The following is a 25125-nucleotide window of genomic DNA, read 5'->3' on the forward strand; positions in this document are numbered from 1 at the left end:
CTCTGAGAAAGCGGAAGAAAGCCACCCTGGAGGCCGTCAACCCTTTGCGCGGACCTCCTGGAAACATAAGAGACCGAACGTCGACAAGAGTCGGAGATCTCCAAGTAAAAAACTGCAAGGCCCAAACAACGTCCAAATCGGTGAAGTGTCCGTTCCGGGGGGGGGGGGGAAGGGGAGGACGACTGCCTCAATGAAATGAAGGACAAATACCACCTTCAGAAGGAAGGAAGAGACGGAATGGAGAACAGTCCTGTCCTGGGGGAAGACAGAAGGCTCGGAACAAGAAGGGCCGCCACTCAGGCACCCGTCAGAGACACGATGGCTACAGAAACCCAACCGTACAGGACAGAAGGAGTAGAGAGAACTTCTGTAACGGCTCCAAGGAAAAATTGGAGCGCCAAGAGCCCAGTATGTAGTTCCCAGGACGGTACCGAAGGGCAGTACAAAGGAACCCAAGAGCCGCTCCATGGAAGAAGTTCCTGACAGGCCCAGAGGGACGGGGAACGCTGAAAGAGGAAGGACAGGAATGACACTTGATACTTCAAGCAACAGAGTCCCAGCCTCAGGTCCAGGTCGGACTGGAGAAAGACAGAACCATGGAGAAAGGCAGAGTGGGGGAACGCCCAGCTTCCCACAGAACCCCAGGTAAAGCCCTAAGTCCTACCACAGATCCTGGACGAAAAACTCGGCTAGAAGCGAACACTAGCGAGCCCACTAGAGTCGCCTGGGCAAGCGGGTGAAAACCCAAAGATCAGGCGCGGACCAGTAACACGGGTAGAACAGTCGGTAGAACTGGTCCCGTCGGCCCCCGAGCAAGGTTGTCCCGTATCCCCCCAGAGTGGGGAAGCAGAAGGACAAAACGGACAGGAACCGAAGGGTCCGCCCAGCAACCGCCAGGACAAGACAGGCTAAAGCCGAAGCCAATGTAGCCACCACAGGAAGACAGACTACAGTTCCGGTGTGGGAGATCAAAAGACAATCCTGACCAAATGGTAGTCCTCCCAAGTTACCGAGAAGGTGAATCCAGAGCCGAAACATTGCCTAGAATGGAAAAAACGCAATCTGCACCCAGCGGGAGGACAGAAGCGGTAGACCCGGTAACTAGGCACACAGCTAGTACAGCCAGTGTGGACAAGGGAGACTGAAAAGGAACACCATAACCATCCAAATGAACAAACATGCTCTCCCCAGAGGGAAGGGCAGTGAAGGAACAGCCTCTGAAGCGTGGCCGGAACAGACGCCACATCGGAATGATCTGTACCGAGTGGGAGTCAAACAGAGCCGGCGAGAAAAGGCAGGCGAGACAGAGGCCGGTATAACACCCTCCAACCAAAAAAGGGGGAGTGGGCAACAGAGAGGCCATAGGACAGCTCAAAAGCAGAACACCGCTACACAGAGACGCCCGGTTCACCGCCACGCAGAAGGCGAATACCCTGAAGAACCCCAGGTGGAGGTCCCCCGGACCTGTATAAGCGAGCACCCAAGAGAAGTTGGGTGACCTTCCCAAGAAGAGCGGCCCGAACCTGGTAGCAGATCAGACTGAAGCACCGAGGGCGCCAATCCGGAAAGAATCATACCACACTGCACCAGAATGATCTCCTTAGAGAATAGTGCAAGGCTTGCGGCAATCATCGTATCCCAAGAGAAAAAGAATGTCGCAGGAGGAAGGAGGCTACATACGAGTAGCCCCGTAAGCAGTGAGAAGGCCAACCCACCTACAGGACGAGAAGGCATACACGGCCCAAACAACGCACAAGAACGTCCGCTCACTGCAAAAATATAACACCGCGAAGAGGGCCAGCCACAGAGTGCCACAGTATCTACGGGAGTGCAAACTGAAAGGAGATATGCACAAGACTAATATGGAATGCGATGGAACGCAAACTGACCGCCCCGAAAGGGAGGAAATGTACCTGGCAAACTGCAGTGGGCAAGAATGCAAAGGCCTGCCCCAAAAAGGGGGAGATGCCCAAGGCCGTACCTACGTCAGAGAAGTAGGGCATACCATACTTCGCCCAGAAAGGCGCCATGCACATGGCCACACAGTATCCAGCGGAAACGCAGGAGGTCCACCTAGGGGAAAGGGGGACATGCATAGGGCTATCCTAGCATTAAGTGAGTGTGCAACAATTCACCCAACACCGAAATTTCGTGAGAGTGTAACTACTCCGCCAATGAAGGGAAACATGTGCAAGTCCAGTACAGCACATACAAGGACAGCCTTGAATCTTGTGAGCGTGCAAAATTCCACCCATGGAATGAGGGGTGGTCACGCACAAGGCCAGCACCGTATCCAAGGGGAGCGCAAGCGTTCCGCCCATGTTAGAGGCCATGCTCAAGGCCAGCAACGTATCTGGTGAGCGTAGTATGCCGCCCAGAAAAGGAAGGGGGGGGGGGGGGGGGGGGGAAATCATGCACAAGGCCAGCATCGCATTCAGGGAGAATGCGAGCAGTCGGTGAGAATGTGTGTATGCCACCTGAAGGAGGCATGCCCATGGCCGGCAGCGAATCCAGTGAGAGTGCGTACACCGCCCACGGAAGGGGGGTCATGATGTGGCCGACGGTGGATCCAGAGAGAGTGCATGTATAGGGGTCATGCACATGGCCAACAATGTACAGGCGAGAGAACAACCACCGACCGAGGGACTGTATGTATGCCGCCACCCGGGAAGGAGGCATGCCCAAGGCTGGTAGTGAATCCAATGAGAGTACATCATATCGCCTATGGAAGGTGGTCATGCACATGGCTGGAAGTGAATCCAGTGAGAGTGCCGAATGCCGTCCACAGAAGGGAGTCATGCCTATGGCAGGCAGCGAATCCAGAGAGAGTGCAGCGTTCCGCCTAAGGAAGGGGGTCGTGCACATGGCCAGCACCGTATCCGGTGAAAGTGCAGTATTCCGCCTAAAAAAGGGGGGTCACGCACATGATCGGCAACGAATCCAGTGAGAGTGTAGCGTTCCGCCTATGGAAGGGGGGCACGCACATGGCCGGCAGCTAATCCAGTGAGAGTGCAGAGTTCCGCCTAAGGAAGGGGGTCGTGCACATGGCCAGCACCGTATCCGGTGAAAGTGCAGTATTCCGCCTAAAAAGGGGGGGGTCATGCACATGATCGGCAACGAATCCAGTGAGAGTGTAGCGTTCCGCCTATGGAAGGGGGGCACGCACGTGGCCAGCAGCGAATCCAGTGAGAGTGCCGTGTTCCACCTATGTAAGGGGGACGTGCACATGGCCAGCATTGTATCCGGAGAAACTGCAGTAGGCCGCCAAAGAAAAGGGGGATCATGCACAAGGCCAACCCGCAGTTAGGGAGAGTGCAGTATCCCGCCCAGGAGGGGGGTCCTGCACATGGCAGGCACCATAACTGGAGAGGGTGACGAATGTTGCCTACAGAAAAGGCATGCACCTTGACCAGCGCCGTAGCGCGGAGAGGGCAAAAAAAAAACCAGAAGGGGAGCGCCGGGGAGCGCGACACCATGCCGCCTATGGAAGGGGGGCATGTATACAGGCAGCACTCAGAGATGAGGCTGCAGCGTCCTGCGCAGCCCACAGTCATATATATAATAAATAAAAAAAAATAAATAAATAAAAAAAAAAAATTAACACACAGCCTCACTGAGGCAGATGCCACCTACAGGGCACAGATCCACCCATACAGGCCCATCCTCTGTGGGCGGGGGAACCTCCAGGCGGGAAAAATTCGCGCCTGGAGAAGTTCCAGCCCCCCACAACAGAGGCCTGAATTTTTGCGGCCTAGTAGGCCGTGAAGCTGGGGCCTAAATTTTTAGCGGCGCCCGGCGAACCGGGGCCGCACAGTATTTAAAGTAGCGGCCGGGCCTACGGAGCGGCACATACCGGCCGCGGGTGCCCACCCCGCGGGCCGGAAGAGCCGGGGCCTAAATTTTTAGCGGCGCCCGGCTGACCGGGGCCGCAAGTACTTAAAGTACCAGCCGGGCCTACGGAGCGGCACATACCGGCCGCGGGTGCCCACCCCGCGAGCCGGGGACCCGGATAGAGCGGGATCGTCTTAAAGTGGAACACAAGACTTCGGCGCCCGGCCGACCGGAAGGTTCCGACGGTCGGCCGGGGCTGTTGAAGCGCTCCTTTGCAGGCCGCGGTGCCCACCCAGGTGTCCGGAAGTCAGGACCCTGCACCCGGCAGCCATTTTACCCCTGGAGCGGGCCCCTGGCCTAGAACAGCGCTCCATATGATTTCACCCCTGCCGGCAGCTACAACCACCTTTCCCCTGGACCGGTGCCCGTGAGAGCAGGGAGGGTCAGTGGCAGCAAGGCGCGGGCCCTCTGGCCCTGAAGTAGTGGCCGGTAAGAGGGAGGGGGACCCTGAGACCGGGTCTGAGAGGGTGGGACGCCTGCATGACCCCTCCGTCAGGGGCAGCTAGGTGCGGACCTCCGCAGCTCCCTAGGCATTCCTCTTGTAGGAACAAGGGTGCCAATGTCCTGGAGGCCAGGAGAGAGGGAGCAGATGTGAGAAGCCAATCTCTCACCATAGCCGTCTTCACCCTCGGTCCGTTCCAGCAGGGTCGCCCCTTCAGCTACTGGCACCGTAGTGGCAGGACGCCGGGGGAGGGACTTGGCGTGCGGGCGACCCTTGCGCTGGCGGGATGCAGGGGAGCTGGGCTGCCCTGGTCCACCTTGCCTTCTGTGGGGGAGGCAGCAGTGCGGGTGACCGGCGCTGGTGCAGCTCAACCCCGGGAGAACAGAGAGGTCTAGTGCGTCTCTGTTATCCCTGATGATCTGGAACAAAAAGAAAATAAAACAAAGTAAAAATCTAAAAATGAAACAAGGAGAAACCAGCCCTGCAGAGCAGGGAGTGTCTTGCCTCCTTGGACACTAAGCAAAAACTGGCAGTCTCTCTCTCCAGGCTGAGGGTATAGCTGTGGAGGAGGGGCTTAACAGTCTTCACTTAGTGTCACGCCTCCTAGGGAGCAGAGCTATACCCAAGGTCTTCTGTGTCCCCCAAGGAAATTGGGCGAGAAAAATATATCAGTCTCAATTTAATACCCCTTTTAGACAAGCTGAAGCCTAAAATCGAAGCGTGGTGTAAACTTCCGATTTCCTTGATAGGAAGGGTGAACTTGATAAAAATGATAGTGATGCCTCAGCTGTTGTACATCCTGCAGAACTCTCCAATATGTATCCCCCGACACTTTAAAAGAATAGAGGGGGTGTTCAGAGATCTGTTGTGGAAGAGGGGAGTGGCTAGGATAAAATTAAGCAAATTGCAGCTGGCCAAAGATGAGGGTGGAGTAGCCCTGCCGCACCCGTGGTCATATTTTTTGGCTGCACAGCTCCAGCATATGCAGGGATGGGGGGGGCGAGAAGGCATACAAGATTCTAGGAGAGGCATGATCGAGGTTCTGGCAGGCGACCACACTCCCCTAGGGGCGTTGGAGGCACATGCATTTAAATCACGCTTACCTGTTATGCCTACGCTGCAACTCATGCACAAAGTGCGGTGGACTGTTAGAGACTTGCTAGAAATTAAGGGATGTACCAAATATACCCCTCTGTGGCACAACTCTCAACTGAGGGAGATATCTATGCTGGAGGGCTCTGAGGACTGGGCGAGGAAAGGAATTCAGTATGTTTCTCAGATATTTGATGAAGGGGTCCTCAAATCCTTCCAGCAACTTCAGCAGGAATTTGGCCTGCACAGGCCTATGTTCTATGCGTTCTTACAGTTGAGGCACGCGGCACAATGCCAAGAGAAGTTATTTCCCATGACTATTGCCAAAACAGCTTTATTTGACCATGTGGTGCGGGCCTCGGCGTCTTATAAGCTCATTTATTTTGCATACAGCCTTCTCAAGGGAAAATGCCTGGGAGACCCAATAAACGGTCTTAAAGAAAAATGGGAAAAAGACATAGGAGTTCTCAATGATGCCAAGACATCCTTGGGAACACACCAAAACTGTCCATCAGCGATGTTCAGCGACGCCCGCAGCTTTTCTTATTGCACAGGGTGTATAGCACACACTCAGTGTTATGTAAAATGGGCGTTCTTCCTGACGCGAAATACCCTAGATGCATAGAGGAGGACGCAGAACTTATTCGTATGATGTGGCTCTGTAGGGAGCCAAGTGTATTTTGGACGGATGTCTTTGATACCATAGATAATACATATAGTATTATTACCCCAAGGGAACCGGTGATCAGTGTATTAGGATAAGTTCAGGAGCTAGGAATAAATGAGGGGTGCAAGCTAGCAATTGCTAAGACACTTTATTGTGCAAGACGTTTGATTGCAAAACATTGGATCCAGCCCATCAGCCCGAATAAACAAGAATGGGTGGGGGCGTGGCCTGACTGTCATGGCATGAGGTCGCATGTTACTTCAGCTCCAGCGGGGGCGCCGTGTATTCTACAACAAAGGCGCCATTTTGGCCGCAGCGCTTGACACAGCTCCATCTTCCCTCCTCTGCCTGCGCATTGAGGAACAGCACTCCGGTGGTGGCGTTCGAATCCTCCCCCCCCCTCCCCCTCCTCCTGAGCTGCAAGGAGCGAATAATAGCTTGGAGAGACACTGATAAGGGCCATCACCGAGGTACCGTTTTCTGATTTGGTGGGGACTGCACTCAACAGTTATAGACCGCAAGGGACGTGGCTGGCGCACTACTGCACCCAGAGAGAGGGTGACTGCTGGAGGGCACTGTACTAATCCTGGCTGAAATCCCCTAGTCTCTTTGATTCGGCGCCTGCTCGTAGGGTGTATTTGGGCCATCTAACACTTTACACCACAAGTGATCCCTGAGGGGCTGTTACCTCTTATGGGCCACAAAACGGGCACCCCTGGGCCTACTATTTCGCCTAAATTGATGTTGGATAACATGAGTCAGACGGAGAATCGGGAGGATGGTGCCCCCTCTGAACGAGTGGTGGTGGACCTCTCTGCAATTATGGCGGCCATCACAACTTGCCAGACGGCGCTTACGGTCAAAATTGATCATGTCCAGGCAGACCTTACCAGCCTCAGACACGACATTGACAAGATACGAGAAAAGGACAACTGAGGTGGAGAGGCGGTTGGGAGAGGTGGAGGATAGGGCACAGCGTGAAGATTCTGCGGTGCGTACTCTCCAAAATCAAGTCAAGACGCGAAAGTGGAGGATGCCGAGAACCGTAACAGAAGGAATAATATCCGCATCATGGGGCTACCTGAAAAAGCAGAGGGCCAATCCCCTGAAGAATTTGCAGAGCGCCTTATCAAGCAAGCTCTTGATCCAATCAGTCTTTCGGTTAATTTTGCGGTGGAACGGGCCCACAGGATACCCACCAGACCTTTGCCTCCTGGGGCCCCGCCACATCCTTTCATTTTCAAAGTCCTGAACTATAGGGACCGTGATGCAGTGTTGGCGGCGGCTGGCCGCTTGAAGGACATTCACTTTGATAATACCCAGATATCCTTCTACCCGGACTTTTCTTCAGAGGTCCAGAAACAGCGAAGGCAGTTCACTGCAGTGAGGGCCCTGCTGCGAGAGAAAGGATTCGCCTACGCTATGATGTACCCAGCTCGGCTCAGAGTGCAGGACGGAGATTCAGTGAAATTTTTCTCCACTCCAGAGGAAGCATCTGATTGGCTCGACCGGAGGGGCTGAGTATATTGAGACTTGTGGGTCTCGGTTTATGCTTAAGATGGTCGTGGTATAGAGAGGAGCTGGGTTTGACAAGATTGTTCTGCTACCTGGGTTTAGTTTAATTTTTACCTAGGGCTGCAGTGTTTAGAACAGGTCTCTCCAGTCTTACTACTTACTAGTTGTACTACTGCGGTTTGGGTATCTAGGCTCTGATATGTTGGGGTCATCTGGGCAGGGAGGGGGGTTTCGCCTGGTGATTAAGGCATGTTGGGAAGTTCTCACCTTTTTTCTGAATGTTTGGTATGAATGTGTGTGTGAATGGCTTGGGTGGTCCGGTGTCCTCTGAGTTATAGCAATGCCCTACCGCCATGATGACGGTCTGTCGGTTTGTCTCCTGGAATGTCAGGGGACTTAATGACAAAATTAAACGGTCCCTTGTCTTTAATTACCTAAAGAACCATAATCCCGAAACTTAGATTACAAAATTCTTACTAAATTATTAGCAAACAGACTGAACAGAGCGATATCATCCATTATCCACGAAAACCAATCCGGTTTTATCCCTGGTAGATCTACCTCCAGCAACATACGTAGGGCACAGGTTATTGCCCAGCTACAATGCGCAGACCGGAGATTGTGGGCACTGGCCGCGTTAGACACGGCCAAAGCGTTTGACTCAGTAGAATGGCCTTATTTGATACATGTCCTTAGGTATTTTGGTTTTGGTCCTACGTTCATCAGGTGGGTCAACATCATTTATAACTCTCCATCCGCGAATATTCTGAACAATGGCTCTCTATCACCAACATTTAAACTATACAGAGGAACCAGGCAGGGATGTCCTTTGTCACCCCTTTTGTTTGCGGTAGCTATTGAACATCTAGCATTAAGAATCAGGCAAGATAGTATTTTTAAAGGCATTGCCATGGGAAATAGGGAAGATAGGTTGGGTCTATATGCTGATGACCTCATTTTGTACATGGACTCAGTAGAAATTACCTTGCCCAGAGCGATCACCTTGATTGAGCAATTTGGGGTTTTCTCTGGTCTATGCATAAATTGGGCTGTGGGCCTCAGAGTGGCCACCAGTGTATCAGAATTTGATGGTAGTTGATAAATTCAAATACTTGGAGTAATTATCACTAAGGACCCTGTCACCTCACACGAACTAAACACGAGTCCCTTGGTGTCATACTTTGTAGACAAATTTAAGTCCTGGAATACCTTACCGCTGTCCACCATGGGCCGCATAAATTTAATCAAAATGATACTCCAACCCAAGGCTTTATATCTATTGGAACATGCATGTGTACCCATTCCACGTAAATTCTTTGATAAACTACATTCCCTTATGGCGATATTCATATGGGGTAAGAACAGACGAAAATTGGCCATAAAGTCCCTACAGAGGAGTTGGGATGAGGGTGGGGCAGCCTTGCCGGACCTATTCTTGTATTTCCTAGCTGGTCAGCTGCGATATCTGGTGCCATGGGTGACCCGGGATGTGCTTCCTAATTCAGAATATTACTTGCAGGAGTTCTTGCATCTCTCCACTCTATGGCCGGTCTTAGAGGGCCTGACATCTTTATCGGGTTCACTCCTACCGATCCATAAACTGGCACATCAGGTGTGGAGGGCTGCAAATTTGCAGCAATATAATGATCTACCAGATGATATACAAATATGGAACAATCCATTATTTCCACATATGTTACAATGTGAAGGAGAGAGGATATGGAAGGGGTATGGTATTTGCTGCATGAAAGATCTTTACGAGAATGGCATTCTGTTTTCCTTCACTCAGTTACAGACCAAAGTGGGAGTTTTAAGGCCACATTTCTTCAGATATCTACAGCTGAGACATGCCCTTCAGGCCCAGATTCGGGATCTTAAAAGACAAGTATCTTCGTATCCACTTATTGGGGTCTTTAGAACACAAGGACCGAGGGGACTGATATCCGCCTTATATACACATCTGCTCAACCTCAAAATCTCAGCTTCTCCATTGGGTGCGGAATGTAAGTGGAGAGGGAATATACCCACATTGACAGATGAGGAATGGAGTGAGGCCCTTGAAGCCCCGATAACTGTATCTCCATCCCTTACTAACAGACCGATACAATTATTTATATTGCATAGGTGTTATCTCACTCCGACTAGGCTGTATAAAATGGGTAGAAGACCACACACACCGGATGCCATAGATGTGCGCAATTAGGTGCGGATTTTTGGCACCTGATGTGGGACTGTAATTACATTCAATCATTCTGGAAGGGGGTGGTGGAGGTCATTTCTTCCCTGATCCCAGATATTTTAGAAGTTTGTCCGAAGGTTTGCCTTTTGGGAATTATTGACGAAGATTCAAGACCACGCTATACACTCACCTTTATTAGGGAAGCCCTTTTCTTAGCCAGGAAAGCTATTGCTCTTAGATGGATGGCGGACAGGCCCCCCTACAGTTAGCCAATGGAAGGCCCTTGTTAATAATATAATTCCCTTTGAGAAGATTATGTATTCCCGTAGAGGATGCCCTCAGAAGCACCAAGAGATATGGGGACCTTGGTGTGACTCTCCTCTGACTGCTACAGCAGTTCACCTGCATTCTATAGCTTAGTCATTTTGTAATGTCCATCAAAATACTCCAGAAATTCAAATTCAGATCAGTGTCCACTGAAAAGAACTTAACGTGAGACATTATGTTGTTAAAATGGAAGTTTGTCATGTTGCACTTCTGATATGTCTTGACTATTAACATTTGATGAGTAAAATCCTTTATTTCTGTACTGTACCTATGCATAGTGATGCGTAATTCATTGTACTTATATATGATTGATTCATTGTATTTCTTGCTTGTTACTTTTCAATAAAGCAAGTTTTTTTTTTTTTTAAAGAACCATAATCCCGATGTTCTGATATTGTAGGAGACACATCTGCAGGGGCAGAAACTTCTAGCACTGAAGAGGCCCTGGGTGGGAGCGGCATATCATGCTGTGTATAATACCAGGGCAAGAGGGGTGTCAATTCTGGTGGCGAAGTCCCTTCCATTCCGGTCTTTCTTGGTCCAGACTGATATGCTGGGGCGTTTGTGATTCTCCACGCTGCAATCAGAGGCATCGACTACCTCATAGTAGGGGTTTATGTCCCCCCCCCCCCCCCCTTCCAGAGGGAGAAATTAGACAAGATTATGAAACGAGTATGCCCCCCGTGCCTCTGATTGTGTTCGGGGACTACAATGCTGTCCTTGACCGGATCCTGGATTGGCTTCGCCCCAGTGGAACCCATAGTGACGCGTTGAGTTCCTGGGCGGAGGTGTTTGCTCTAACGGAGGGTTGGAGGTACTTACATCCTGGGGATCGTCAGTATTCCTGCTACTCTGCCTCCTATGCTGCACTCTCCCGGATTGACTTAGTGTTTCTTAGTAAAGACTTGCTATCCTGTCTAGCGGTGGCAGAATATTTACCAAGAGGCATCTCTGACCATGCCCCCTTAATGGTAACCCTAAGGCAGCCACTTGCACCTGCCGAAAGAATATGGAGACTTAATAGCAAATGGCTAGAGGTTTTACCAGTGGCCTGGGCTGCACAACAAGGCATGAAAGAATACTGGGAAAATAATGAGGGTTCAGACAATCCGTCAGTGGAGTGGGAGGCTTTTAAAGTGGTATTGCGCAGCACCTTGATCCACGCGATAGCCTGGAGAAAGAATATAATTACACGCAGGATCCTAGTGAAGAGAATTGTAGAGTATGGGATGAAGCACAAAGGAATTTTAGTTTACACTTGACAGAATATACCCAAAAGAGACTTCTGTTTCAAAGGCGCCTGGTGTTTTCAGACGGCGATAAAAACGGGAGTGCCCTGGCGTTTCTTGCTAGAACAGAAGTGCCACAGACCGTAGTTCCTCACATTACTTGTGGGGATGGCTTGAAGGTATTTCGCCCGGGGGATATATGTGAACAATTTGCTCAATTCTATACCGATTTGTATAGTTCTAAAACTAGCTTGTCCCCAGAGGAGATGCGATCATACCTTCAATCTATCCCCCTGACACCTTTGGCCAGGACAGATAAGACGTATTTAGAGGGGCCTATAGATGAAGGGGAGATCAAGGCCGCGATTGAGGATATGTCGGCGGGGAAGTCCCCCAGTCCGGACAGCTTCCCGGTAGAGTGGTACAGGTTGGATATTGATCTTCAATCTGCACGTTTGCTTCAACTTTTTAACTATGCCTATGAATCCGGTGGGTTGCCATCATCCTTTGGAGAGGCCACCATCGTAGTGATTCACAAGGCTGGGAAGCCTCTGGACCAGTGTGCGTCGTACAGGCCAATATCCCTTCTGAATACGGACGCTAAAATCTTAGCCAAAGTTCTAGCCAAGCGACTGAGTGGGGTAGTCTTATTCATCATTGACCCGGACCAATCAGGCTTTATGCCCGGGAAGACAACAGATATAAACCTCAGGAGGTTATTTACAAACTTGCAGGTCAGACATGACAACGCTGGCTCGGGGGTCCTGGCATCTCTTGATAATGAGAAGGCCTTTGACTCTGTAGAGTGGCATTTCATTTGGGAAACGATGTACGGTCTTCAATTCCCTCATTCTTTTATCAAGTGGATCCAATTGTTATATCAGGCGCCTACGGCACGTATCAGAGTGAATGGATCTCTTTCCCGTCCCTTTAGGCTGTATAGAGGCACCAGACAGGGGTGTCCTCTCTCACCGTTATTGTTTGCTCTTATAAAAGGAACCCCTTACCCAGCTGATCAATAACAGCTCTCTGATAGAGGGGTGGACGATAGCCGGGGTACAGGAGAAAGTGTCACTGTACGCGGATGACCTGTTAGTGTACTTGGCTGATGCTGGTCCATCCTTAGAAGCCCTGTTAGATATTGTAAATGGATACGGTAGGTACTCAGAATTACGGGTAAACTGGGTTAAGTCTAGTCTATGCAGGATAGATGTAGATGAGGGCATAAATATTTCCCCGGTGTCTCCCCTGAGAGTGGTGGACAGTTTCCTTTACCTAGGGATTTGTATCCATAGGGACCCGAGGCAGTTTTGCCAGTTGAACTTGAGACCTACAATGGAATACGTTACGCGCAAGTTGGAAGCTTGGGAAAATCTCCCTTTAACCCTTGTAGGCAGAATCAATATCATTAAGATGGTATTGTTACCCAAGCTATTGTATGTGTACAGAGCAGCCCCTGTAAAGATCCCCAAGTCACATTTCGACTCCTTGAACAGAAGTATGTCCCGTTTCCTATGGCACCATCAAACCCCAAGGTTGGCCAGGAAAACATTGAAAGCTTTGTATTCGCAAGGGGGATTGCAACTACCGGACATGTACGTTTATTATGTAGCAACCCGCTTGATGTATGCATCCTAGTGGATCAGGGCGGATGCCAATAATCCGGCAGTAGTGCTCGAGGCGGCGCTAGTGGAGTCCTATGAAGTTCTGACGAACCTGGTGTATAGGAGAGGTGGGGCTTTAGGACCCAGGAAGTATACGGAAGCCATGGTGACGGTTATTGAGGCGTGGGTAAGGTTTGTGGAGACACATATTGAAGACCCTACGGGGGAGTCCTGGTCTCCATACACCCCCCTGTGGCGCAATACACATCTTCCCGAACTCTTGCACCTTTCAGACTTCGAGTTCTGGCCTCGAAAAGGAATTAAGTATCTGACAACTGTATCATAAGGTTTTTTTTTTGCTCCTTTGAGAGCTTGCGGTCTGACTTCCTGCTGCCCCGGGCGAGCTTTTACCGCTACCTCCAGTTGAGACATGCTTGTGAAACGCAATTTAAATCCTTGTCTTTGAACTTGGAGTGTGGCCCTCTGGAATCTGTAGCCAGGAGGGCGCATCCATATAAACCAATCTCTTCCTTTAATGTAGAAATTGTAAGGATGCAGGAGTCACCTATTCGGCGATCCTTCGTTAGATGGTCGGCGGATATCCCTCAGTTGGAAGACTAATCTGGAGTGGCGCTTGGGGTGGAGGACGTCTGTTATAAGCGCCCGCGATCAGCTCATTCAAGTCAAATGGATGCATATGGTATATTTGACTCCGTTGCGTCTTTATTATATGCGGCAAATATCGGATCCGGCTTGTGGAAGATGTGGGGAGGCTAGGGGATTCTTCTTCCACATGGTTTGGCTGTGCACGGTATTGCAAGTTTATTGGAAGGGGGGTATGCAATTTCATCAACGCGAAGTTGGGGCTCCAAGGGATTTGTGATCCTATGGTACATGTGTGTTGGGGCTAGTTTCCGATGCGACTCAGTCTAAATATAGTAGAAAACTGCGACTATTAATGTTCTATGGGAGAAAGAACATACTTTTGAACTGGAAACCACCTAAATGCCCCACCATGGACCAGTGGTTGCACCTTATAAATAAGGACCTTCAGATGTACAAGTTGACATATGCAGCAAGGGGGGTACCGGATCGATTCGACAAAATTTGGGGCCTATGGGTGCAGGCTGAGGGCACGACTTGAGGGAGTGTTAGGAGTGGGGACTGTACTGCCCAAGCGTGTGTGAGTGCGTGAGTGTGAGATGAGTGGGCTCCGGTGTCAATCTTATGACGACATAGATATCCATTCATTAAAGTTACTTTTTTTTTTTCTCTCCTGCTGTCAGGAAGTACCTGTACAATTGATCATTACCGGATTCGCTTATGTTGGTGATTGTGGCTATGTAGATTGTTCCTTTTCCCTTTGGGATTGTTGTACTTAATGCAAAAAAGTGTTAAATAAACGCTATTAAAAAAAAAAAAATTAAAAAAAAAAAGAATGGGTGGGGTCCGTTAACGCTTTGGTTGGGTTGGAAAGGGGTATATACAAAAAGAGAGGGGCTATCAAGAAATTTAGGAAACATTGGGAGTGCTGGGTTACACAATCTGGTCTGGCTTCACAAGTTTTGATGAGGCTCTGGGTGCGAGATAGTATGCCAATGTTGGGCCTGATTTAGGGTTACATAGGTAGGTTGAGGTCAACTATAGTTATATTGACCAACAGGGAGGACACTGCACAGAGGGAGGGGGTAGTTGTCTGTTTGCTACTTGTGCCAAGTTGGTGCGCATGCGCAGCAGGTTTAATTTTAAATTAATTAAAGCAAGAAATAAGAGCATAAGCTTACAGCCATACTTTCTTTGACAAGCAGGTGGATTTCACTATCTACTATGTATAATGAAACCAATGTTTTATTGCACGTTGTAGTACTTATACTTTATTGTACCTCGATGTATGTATTTTTGCTGTATGCTTACAGTTGCTCTGTCAATAAAAATTATTGGATAAAAAAATAAATTAAAAAAAATGCAATGGGAGAAGGATGTGGGTGTAATAACAGATACCCAGTGGGAGGAAACATTGGCTCTGACCCTAAATTTGTCCCTTAGTGAAGCGGCTAGATCACAACTATATATGGTGCACAGAACGTATAAATCCCCAGCTTTTCTATTTAAAATTGGATATAGAGATGATTCTACATGTCCGAAATGCCGGGAGGAAGAGGCTGGGATATTCCATATGTTATGGAGCTGCAGTGCCCTAAAACGGTATTGGAGTGATGTAATAACGCTAATTAACAAGATATATGGTGCACAATATGTGCTTGATCCTAGAATGTGTCTGCTTGGTATTTTGACACTGATAACTTACAAGACTATATTGTCACTGGAATTAATAGATTATATCAAGCACGTAAAACGCTGGCTGCTAAATAGATACAGCCTATTCCTCCTACTGCTGCTGAATTTATTGCAAGATTGAACATTGTAATAAGGATGGAGAGAGGGGTGTATATTAAGCATAATTGCCTTTGGATGGATAGATCAGAGGTGTGTAGCCCATGGCTAGCTCTTGCTAGAGGGATAAGGGGTCATATAGGGTGATGATAAACATGCATGTTAATATACAAGTTAATTCTGGGGATTGCTATGGATCGGATTTACTCTGAATACTTGGGTCTATATGATACCTTTCGGCTATTATTGCCTTAATGCAATTAGACAATGCTTTGCAATACTTTAAATCTGTCTCAAGATGGGCGGGATGTTGTGGATTTATGTGTATTAACCTTTTATACTATTGTGACAATGATATGTCCTGACTTTGTAATATGACCCGTGATCCTGCTTGAATGTAAAATTCTGATTTGCATTTTGTATGGTCATGATATTTGAACAGAAAAAAAAACATTAAGAGTATCTGAGCCTGAAATAGTGTATGTTAGCAAGTCAAACCATCTGTTCCGCTAATTAGATACGGACAAATTAATCACTTGCCTTCTTTGAAACAGCATCCCTACACATTACTCTGTACACACTTTGAGGACCCGTGTTTGCATTTCTTAAACGTCACCATTGTTAAAGATGTGTGAATTTTATTCTATATTTTTTGTATATCTAGGACTGTAATGAGTTAAACTTTTTCTACTCCAAGTGCCTCCCCCCCCCCCCCCCCCCCAATCCCTCTCTTTGTTTCAAGGCTGGAGAGAAGAGGGAGGGCAAAGAGCTGGGCTGTAAGAAGTGTCTGATTTCTCATCTTCTTGCAAGTGTCCCATAGAGTGTGGTAGAGATGCCAATCAAATGGCTTGATGATATATATTATTCACTGCCTATAGAGAAGCACCTCTTTGAAGTGTCACATATGACGTATGCAGTATTATTGTTAGAATAGAAGCCATTCCAAAATGGCGATGATAACGAGATGTTTACATTAGTTCACATTCCAAAGTGGTATTCACTGCGCAAATGCAGGTGAATAATCTCCTCTCTCTTATCTCTTCTTCCTTTTTGACCAATGAAACAATGTTTAAGCCTCAGTGAGGACTGCCCTCTTCTGAAGATGTATAATACGGCTTACCTGATTTAAATAAAGTTAGAGATTGCTTTGACCAACTTCTGTGTCAGTGTTCAGTCTCTCAGCCACGCGTGGATATTAACCCCTGGGGGGGATACATTGATCCGGAACACCAGAGTATCTAAAATGCCCTAATTTAGGGCTGCTTTAACACCATCTAATATTTATGCTAACTCAGTACTTCCTTCATTTACCAAAACCAATCCCTGTGATGTACAGGAAATGGTGACCAAAGCCGCTAACATTTTAATTGCCAAACAGAATACAGGGAGATGTGATGCATTTTGGCTAAACCGCCTTTTCAAACAAAGGTTGTTTGAAGAAGGCTGTTTAGCTGAAACGTGTCACATCTGCCTGTATTCTGTTTATGGCAATAAAGTGAAGATTAGCATCAAAGGGCGAGTGCTGATCCACTTCTACTTGGATGTATGGGCCAGCAACCCAGGAAACAAGCACCACCACCACCTTCTTCCAAAGTGCCGACTGAATATTTCTACTAACATTTTAATTAACATGGGTTTGAGAGAAGACAATTATAAAGTCTTTGCGTGTTGGTATTTGGCTCTAGAGACAATCATCCTTGTCAGAATGCATGATAAATAAGCTTTAAGTACCTGATTCTGATGTGGTGTGAGTCCATTTGTCTGCGCATCGACTCCTCCTGTGAAGCTTCCGCCAGTATTTCCCGCTCGCGCAGGTGTACTGAGCGCCACAGAAGTTCCCCCACCTCCAGGCTAAATTAAAAATACAGAAAATTTGAAGTGTTAAATAGATTATTAGACAGTCTTCAGTCAAATTAGTGACAACTGATTTTAAACAAAAGCAGTAGTTAGATATTATAGCGCCAGTACTAACAACCAGTAAATAACGCTCCTGCACACCACTGTCTGTATTTTGGTCTACAAAACAGATACCTCCACCGTGTATTCCATATTTTTTCTCACTTCCATCAATGGTAAGCCTATTTTCGTCCATAATGTAGACGATAATAGGACCTGCTCTATAATATGCAGAATGACCACACGGATGCGCATCAAATGTGGATGAATGGGAATGAATCCGTCAGTATATACACAATACCCCTGCGGGTATTGGCTGAAGATCAAAGTTCCTACTCTCCCCATTACCCATATTGAAAGCTCTAACATAACACTTTAGCTGCTTGCTCTTGACCTTGGGCCAGAAAGCGGGAGAAAGAATTATCTGAAAGGCAACTTTGCCTTTGCAACCCAGTACCATATAGCAGTTTTCGTAATGACCTGTGGTTTTAAGTGGGTTACAAGTTTCTTGGGGGAAAAAATAAAAATTGATATTTTCCTGGATGTTTCACAAAACATGGGACAGGCATGTTCTATACTAGTTTTACACCAACACTATACATCCAGCAGGGAACAGCTAGTGTGAAACTAGCCTGAATCATACAAGAGCTATACCAATCCTGGTATATGGAATAGAAAGCAATACACAGTCTCTAACACTTGCTTTGCATCGATTGTGAACTTACAGTACTCTGGGCATTGAGACTCATGTGAGCCTGGACAACTTCCAACATGTGAGACACAAATTCATTCATGTCTTCAATAGGTGCAATTTTAAACGCAACAACACTTTTCTTATTCTAGAAGAAACAAAAAAAACATTTGTCGATGTATGATAAAAAGTTAAGCGCATACAGAAAACTATTTGCAAACACTTTGTGAACTATTGACAGGTCTCCATACATCATTAACACAAAGTGTTAAACGAATCAACTTCAGATCTATAATCAGAAGCTCGATTAAATCAACACTAGTCCCAAGTATACCGCTGTATGCCATACAGTTGCAAGAATCACTCACATCAGTTGAATGAACACTGCATATGGCAAAAGGAAAGTGGTTTTTGCATCTGTCAAGCCTACAGATCAGGAAGCTCCAGCTGTTGTGACCTGCTCTCCCAGCATGCTCCTCACACTGCGTTGTTGTTTCACAACAGCTGAAATGCTGACCTGCTTTATGTAGAAGGCTATAAACAGGTTTTTCTGTATCTGCCAGGAGCATTTTCCTGTATGCATGTATCAAATATTATGGGAAAGTAGCCTTGCACACAAAAGGTTATGAAAATAGCCAAAAAATGGTTGTGTTACTCATATTTGTATTTCCACTCTTAACATATGACGAAAGGAGGGTCTAAAAAAATAAAAGCCACACCATGATGATTGTACCTGAAATGAGCGAAGATGACCGGACACTTTCACATAACTTCCAGGTGGCACCACTACATTTTCATGGCTTGCTTCCTGCAAAAACACAATATACCCAAAATTAATAAAATTATATATATATATATATATATATATACACACACACACATACACCTCTAGATTACTGACAGCATTATCTAGTTTATTAGAGCTAGGCATGTATACCCGAGTAACAGCTCTCATTAATGTCCTCTGTCCCTTTCCCCTGCTCCCTTAAAAGACCGTTGCTATGGCTGTTCTGTCTTCCCTTTAGTAGAAACAGAAGACAGAGGGGCGGCCCCTCCACACTGCATGCCAGCATTAGGCTTCAGAGTGAGGAGGAGTGTCTCTCAGTAATCCAATCTGATTGGCTGGCAGGTAGCTGCTGGCTATAGCAAGTGTGTATGGGAAGTGAGGGAAAGCAGTTTTGGCCTCAAACTAGCAGAGGAGTTTATTTACAGATGCCTAGGCAGGTGTTGAACCTATCTTGCCCCAGGTGAAACTTAATACTTCACTTAGGTTAAAAAACGTGTGCTCGATACCTTTATTTTAATTTTACTTATACTTAAGGAACCAAAAAAATTAAGTTAAAATTACAGTAACCACTCCACTGTATAGTCAAATATTGATCGGTGAATCAAGAGGGAGAGCACATGCACTGTCTCTTACCCCTGTCACTTTACAGGCAGTAAGCTGCCTTCATGCCGCTTGCAGTGCCACTATCAACTAAGCTGAGTTGTGGGATCATGGAAGAATCATCCCACTATGAACACAGCACATTGACTTCCCATGTGCTAACAAGTCTGTGTCTCTCTCTGATAGTAGACACTGCAATCGGATCGTTCACGGTTTTGATGCCGTGTCTAACTACTGAACTAATGTAGCCTTGATTAGTAGGCCAGCCGGACTACTACTAACTAACCAGCAGTGGAGTGAACCTTAGGCCGGGTAAATAGTAAACTAGCAGAGGAGCAATCTTAACCACCTCAGCCCCCAGTGCTTAAACACCCTGAAAGACCAGGCCACTTTTTACACTTCTGACCTACACTACTTTCACCATTTATTGCTCGGTCATGCAACTTACCACCCAAATGAATTTTACCTCCTTTTCTTCTCACTAATAGAGCTTTCATTTGGTGGTATTTCATTGCTGCTGACATTTTTACTTTTTTTGTTATTAATCGAAATTTAACGATTTTTTTGCAAAAAAATGACATTTTTCACTTTCAGTTGTAAAATTTTGCAAAAAAAAACGACATCCATATAGAAATTTTGCTCTAAATTTATAGTTCTACATGTCTTTGATAAAAAAAAAAATGTTTGGGTGGAAAAAAAATGGTTTGGGTAAAAGTTATAGCGTTTACAAACTATGGTACAAAAATGTGAATTTCCGCTTTTTGCAGCAGCTCTGACTTTCTGAGCACCTGTCATGTTTCCTGAGGTTCTACAATGCCCAGACAGTACAAACACCCCACAAATGACCCCATTTCTGAAAGTACACACCCTAAGGTATTCGCTGATGGGCATAGTGAGTTCATAGAACTTTTTATTTTTTGTCACAAGTTAGCGGAAAATGATGATTTTTTTTTTTTTTTTTTTTTTTCTTACAAAGTCTCATATTCCACTAACTTGTGACAAAAAATAAAAAGTTCTATGAACTCACTATGCCCATCAGCGAATACCTTGGGGTCTCTTCTTTCCAAAATGGGGTCACTTGTGGGGTAGTTATACTGCCCTGGCATTCTAGGGGCCCAAATGTGTGGTAAGGAGTTTGAAATCAAATTCAGTAAAAAATGACAAGTGAAATCCGAAAGGTGCTCTTTGGAATATGGGCCCCTTTGCCCACCTAGGCTGCAAAAAAGTGTCACACATCTGGTATCCCCGTACTCAGGAGAAGTTGAGGAATGTGTTTTGGGGTGTCTTTTTACATATACCCATGCTGGGTGAGATAAATATCTTGGTCAAATGACAACTTTGTATAAAAAAATGGGAAAAGTTGTCTTTTGCCAAGATATTTCTCTCACCCAGCATGGGTATATATAAAATGACACCCCAAAACACATTCCCCACCTTCTCCTGAGTACGGAGATACCAGATGTGTGACACTTTTTTGCAGCCTAGGTGGGCAAAGGGGCCCACATTCCAAAGAGCACCTTTCGGATTTCACAGGTCATTTTTTACTGAATTTGATTTCAAACTCCTTACCACACATTTGGGCCCCTAGAATGCCAGGGCAGTATAACTACCCCACAAGTGACCCCATTTTGGAAAGAAGACACCCCAAGGTATTCCGTGAGGGGCATGGCGAGTTCCTAGAATTTTTTATTTTTTGTCACAAGTTAGTGGAAAATGATTATTTTTTTTTTTTTTTTTTTTTCATACAAAGTCTCATATTCCACTAACTTGTGACAAAAAATAAAAACTTCCATGAACTCACTATGCCCATCAGCGAATACCTTGGGGTCTCTTCTTTCCAAAATGGGGTCACTTGTGGGGTAGTTATACTGCCCTGGCATTCTAGGGGCCCAAATGTGTGGTAAGGAGTTTGAAATCAAATTCTGTAAAAATTGACCTGTGAAATCCGAAAGGTGCTCTTTGGCATATGGGCCCCTTTGCCCACCTAGGCTGCAAAAAAGTGTCACACATCTGGTATCTCCGTACTCAGGAGAAGTTGAGGAATGTGTTTTGGGGTGTCTTTTTACATATACCCATGCTGGGTGAGATAAATATCTTGGTCAAATGCCAACTTTGTATAAAAAAATGGGAAAAGTTGTCGTTTGCCAAGATATTTCTCTCACCCAGCATGGGTATATATAAAATGACACCCCAAAACACATTCCCCACCTTCTCCTGAGTACGGAGATACCAGATGTGTGACACTTTTTTGCAGCCTAGGTGGGCAAAGGGGCCCATATTCCAAAGAGCACCTTTCGGATTTCACTTGTCATTTTTTACAGAATTTGATTTCAAACTCCTTACCACACATTTGGGCCCCTAGAATGCCAGGGCAGTATAACTACCCCACAAGTGACCCCATTTTGGAAAGAAGAGACCCCAAGGTATTCGCTGATGGGCATAGTGAGTTCATGGAAGTTTTTATTTTTTGTCACAAGTTAGTGGAATATGAGACTTTGTATAAAAAAAAAAAAAAAAAAAAAAAAATCAGCATTTTCCACTAACTTGTGACAAAAAATAAAAAATTCTAGGAACTCGCCATGCCCCTCACGGAATACCTTGGGGTGTCTTCTTTCCAAAATGGGGTCACTTGTGTGGTAGTTATACTGCCCTGGCATTTTCCAGGGGCCCTAATGTGTGTTAGGTAGGTAAATGACCTGTGAAATCCTAAAGGTGCTCTTTGGAATATGGGCCCCTTTGCCCACCTAGGCTGCAAAAAAGTGTCACACATGTGGTATCGCCGTATTCAGGAGAAGTTGGGGAATGTGTTTTGGGGTGTCATTTTACATATACCCTTGCTGGGTGAGAGAAATATCTTGGCAAAAGACAACTTTTCCCATTTTTTTATACAAAGTTGGCATTTGACCAAGATATTTCTCTCACCCAGCATGGGTATATGTAAAATGACACCCCAAAACACATTCCCCAACTTCTCCTGAGTACGGCGATACCACATGTGTGACACTTTTTTGCAGCCTAGATGCGCAAAGGGGCCCACATTCATTTTATGAGGGCATTTTTAGACATTTGGATACCAGACTTCTTCTCACGCTTTGGGGCCCCTAGAATGCCAGGGCAGTATAAATACCCCACATGTGACCCCATTTTGGAAAGAAGACACCCCAAGGTATTCAATGAGGGGCATGGCGAGTTCATAGAAATTTTTTTTTTTTGGCACAAGTTAGCGGAAATTGATATTTTTTATTTTTTTCTCACAAAGTCTCCCGTTCCGCTAACTTGGGACAAAAATTTCAATCTTTCATGGACTCAATATGCCCCTCACGGAATACCTGGGGGTGTCTTCTTTCCGAAATGGGGTCACATGTGGCGTATTTATACTGCCCTGGCATTCTAGGGGCCCTAAAGCGTGAGAAGAAGTCTGGAATATACATGTCTAAAAAATTTTACGCATTTGGATTCCGTGAGGGGTATGGTGAGTTCATGTGAGATTTTATTTTTTGACACAAGTTAGTGGAATATGAGACTTTGTAAGAAAAATAAATAAAAATTCCGCTAACTTGGGCCAAAAAAATGTCTGAATGGAGCCTTACAGAGGGGTGATCAATGACAGGGGGGTGATCAATGACAGGGGGGGGTGATCAATGACAGGGGGGTGATCAATGACAGGGGGGGGTGATCAATGACAGGGGGTTGATCAATGACAGGGGGGTGATCAGGGAGTCTATATGGGGTGATAACCACAGTCATTGATCATGCCCCTGTAAGGCTTCATTCAGACGTCCGTATGCGTTTTGCGGATCCGATCCATCTATCAGTGCATCCGTAAAAATCATGCGGACATCTGAATGGAGCTTTACAGGGGGGTAATCAATGACAGGGGGGTGATCAGGGAGTCTATATGGGGTGATCACCACAGTCATTGATCATGCCCCTGTAAGGCTTCATTCAGACGTCCGGATGCGTTTTGCGGATCCGATCCATCTATCAGTGGATCCGTAAAAATCATGCGGACGTCTGAATGGAGCTTTACAGGGGGGTGATCAATGACAGGGGTGTAATCAATGACAGGGGGGTGATCAGGGAGTCTATATGGGGTGATCACCACAGTCATTGATCACGCCCCTGTAAGGCTTCATTCAGACGTCCGGATGCGTTTTGCGGATCCGATCCATCTATCAGTGCATCCGTAAAAATCATGCGGACATCTGAATGGAGCTTTACAGGGGGGTGATCAATGACAGGGGGGTGATCAGGGAGTCTATATGGGGTGATCACCACAGTCATTGATCACGCCCCTGTAAGGCTTCATTCAGACGTCCGGATGCGTTTTGCGGATCCGATCCATCTATCAGTGCATCCGTAAAAATCATGCGGACATCTGAATGGAGCTTTACAGGGGGGTGATCAATGACAGGGGTGTAATCAATGACAGGGGGGTGATCAGGGAGTCTATATGGGGTGATCACCACAGTCATTGATCACGCCCCTGTAAGGCTTCATTCAGACGTCCGGATGCGTTTTGCGGATCCGATCCATCTATCAGTGCATCCGTAAAAATCATGCGGACATCTGAATGGAGCTTTACAGGGGGGTGATCAATGACAGGGGTGTAATCAATGACAGGGGGGTGATCAGGGAGTCTATATGGGGTGATCACCACAGTCATTGATCACGCCCCTGTAAGGCTTCATTCAGACGTCCGGATGCGTTTTGCGGATCCGATCCATCTATCAGTGCATCCGTAAAAATCATGCGGACATCTGAATGGAGCTTTACAGGGGGGTGATCAATGACAGGGGGGTGATCAGGGAGTCTATATGGGGTGATAACCACAGTCATTGATCATGCCCCTGTAAGGCTTCATTCAGACGTCCGGATGCATTTTGCGGATCCGATCCATCTATCAGTGCATCCGTAAAAATCATGCGGACATCTGAATGGAGCTTTACAGGGGGGTAATCAATGACAGGGGGGTGATCAGGGAGTCTATATGGGGTGATCACCACAGTCATTGATCACGCCCCTGTAAGGCTTCATTCAGACGTCCGGATGCGTTTTGCGGATCCGATCCATCTATCAGTGCATCCGTAAAAATCATGCGGACATCTGAATGGAGCTTTACAGGGGGGTGATCAATGACAGGGGTGTAATCAATGACAGGGGGGTGATCAGGGAGTCTATATGGGGTGATCACCACAGTCATTGATCACGCCCCTGTAAGGCTTCATTCAGACGTCCGGATGCGTTTTGCGGATCCGATCCATCTATCAGTGCATCCGTAAAAATCATGCGGACATCTGAATGGAGCTTTACAGGGGGGTGATCAATGACAGGGGGGTGATCAGGGAGTCTATATGGGGTGATAACCACAGTCATTGATCATGCCCCTGTAAGGCTTCATTCAGACGTCCGGATGCATTTTGCGGATCCGATCCATCTATCAGTGCATCCGTAAAAATCATGCGGACATCTGAATGGAGCTTTACAGGGGGGTAATCAATGACAGGGGGGTGATCAGGGCGTCTATATGGGGTGATCACCACAGTCATTGATCACGCCCCTGTAAGGCTTCATTCAGACGTCCGGATGCGTTTTGCGGATCCGATCCATCTATCAGTGCATCCGTAAAAATCATGCGGACATCTGAATGGAGCTTTACAGGGGGGTGATCAATGACAGGGGTGTAATCAATGACAGGGGGGTGATCAGGGAGTCTATATGGGGTGATCACCACAGTCATTGATCACGCCCCTGTAAGGCTTCATTCAGACGTCCGGATGCGTTTTGCGGATCCGATCCATCTATCAGTGC

At 46.9% G+C, this 25125-nt stretch overlaps 1 protein-coding gene across 1 annotated transcript in view; it reads right to left on the reverse strand.

Moving 5' to 3' along the window:
• The window catches only part of RPA2 (replication protein A2), a 58310-nt gene that overhangs the window by 17757 nt on the left and 15428 nt on the right, over window positions 1-25125 (reverse strand). Inside the window, exons 5-7 of the mRNA XM_040424336.1 lie at window positions 18661-18735; window positions 17962-18075; window positions 17072-17191 (exon numbers count right to left, since the gene is read on the reverse strand). Coding sequence (XP_040280270.1) covers window positions 17072-17191; window positions 17962-18075; window positions 18661-18735 — 309 coding nt within the window. The remainder of the gene's footprint in view (window positions 1-17071; window positions 17192-17961; window positions 18076-18660; window positions 18736-25125) is intronic.

The sequence above is a fragment of the Bufo bufo genome, chromosome 3, assembly GCF_905171765.1.
Source record: "Bufo bufo chromosome 3, aBufBuf1.1, whole genome shotgun sequence".
NCBI lineage: Eukaryota > Metazoa > Chordata > Amphibia > Anura > Bufonidae > Bufo > Bufo bufo.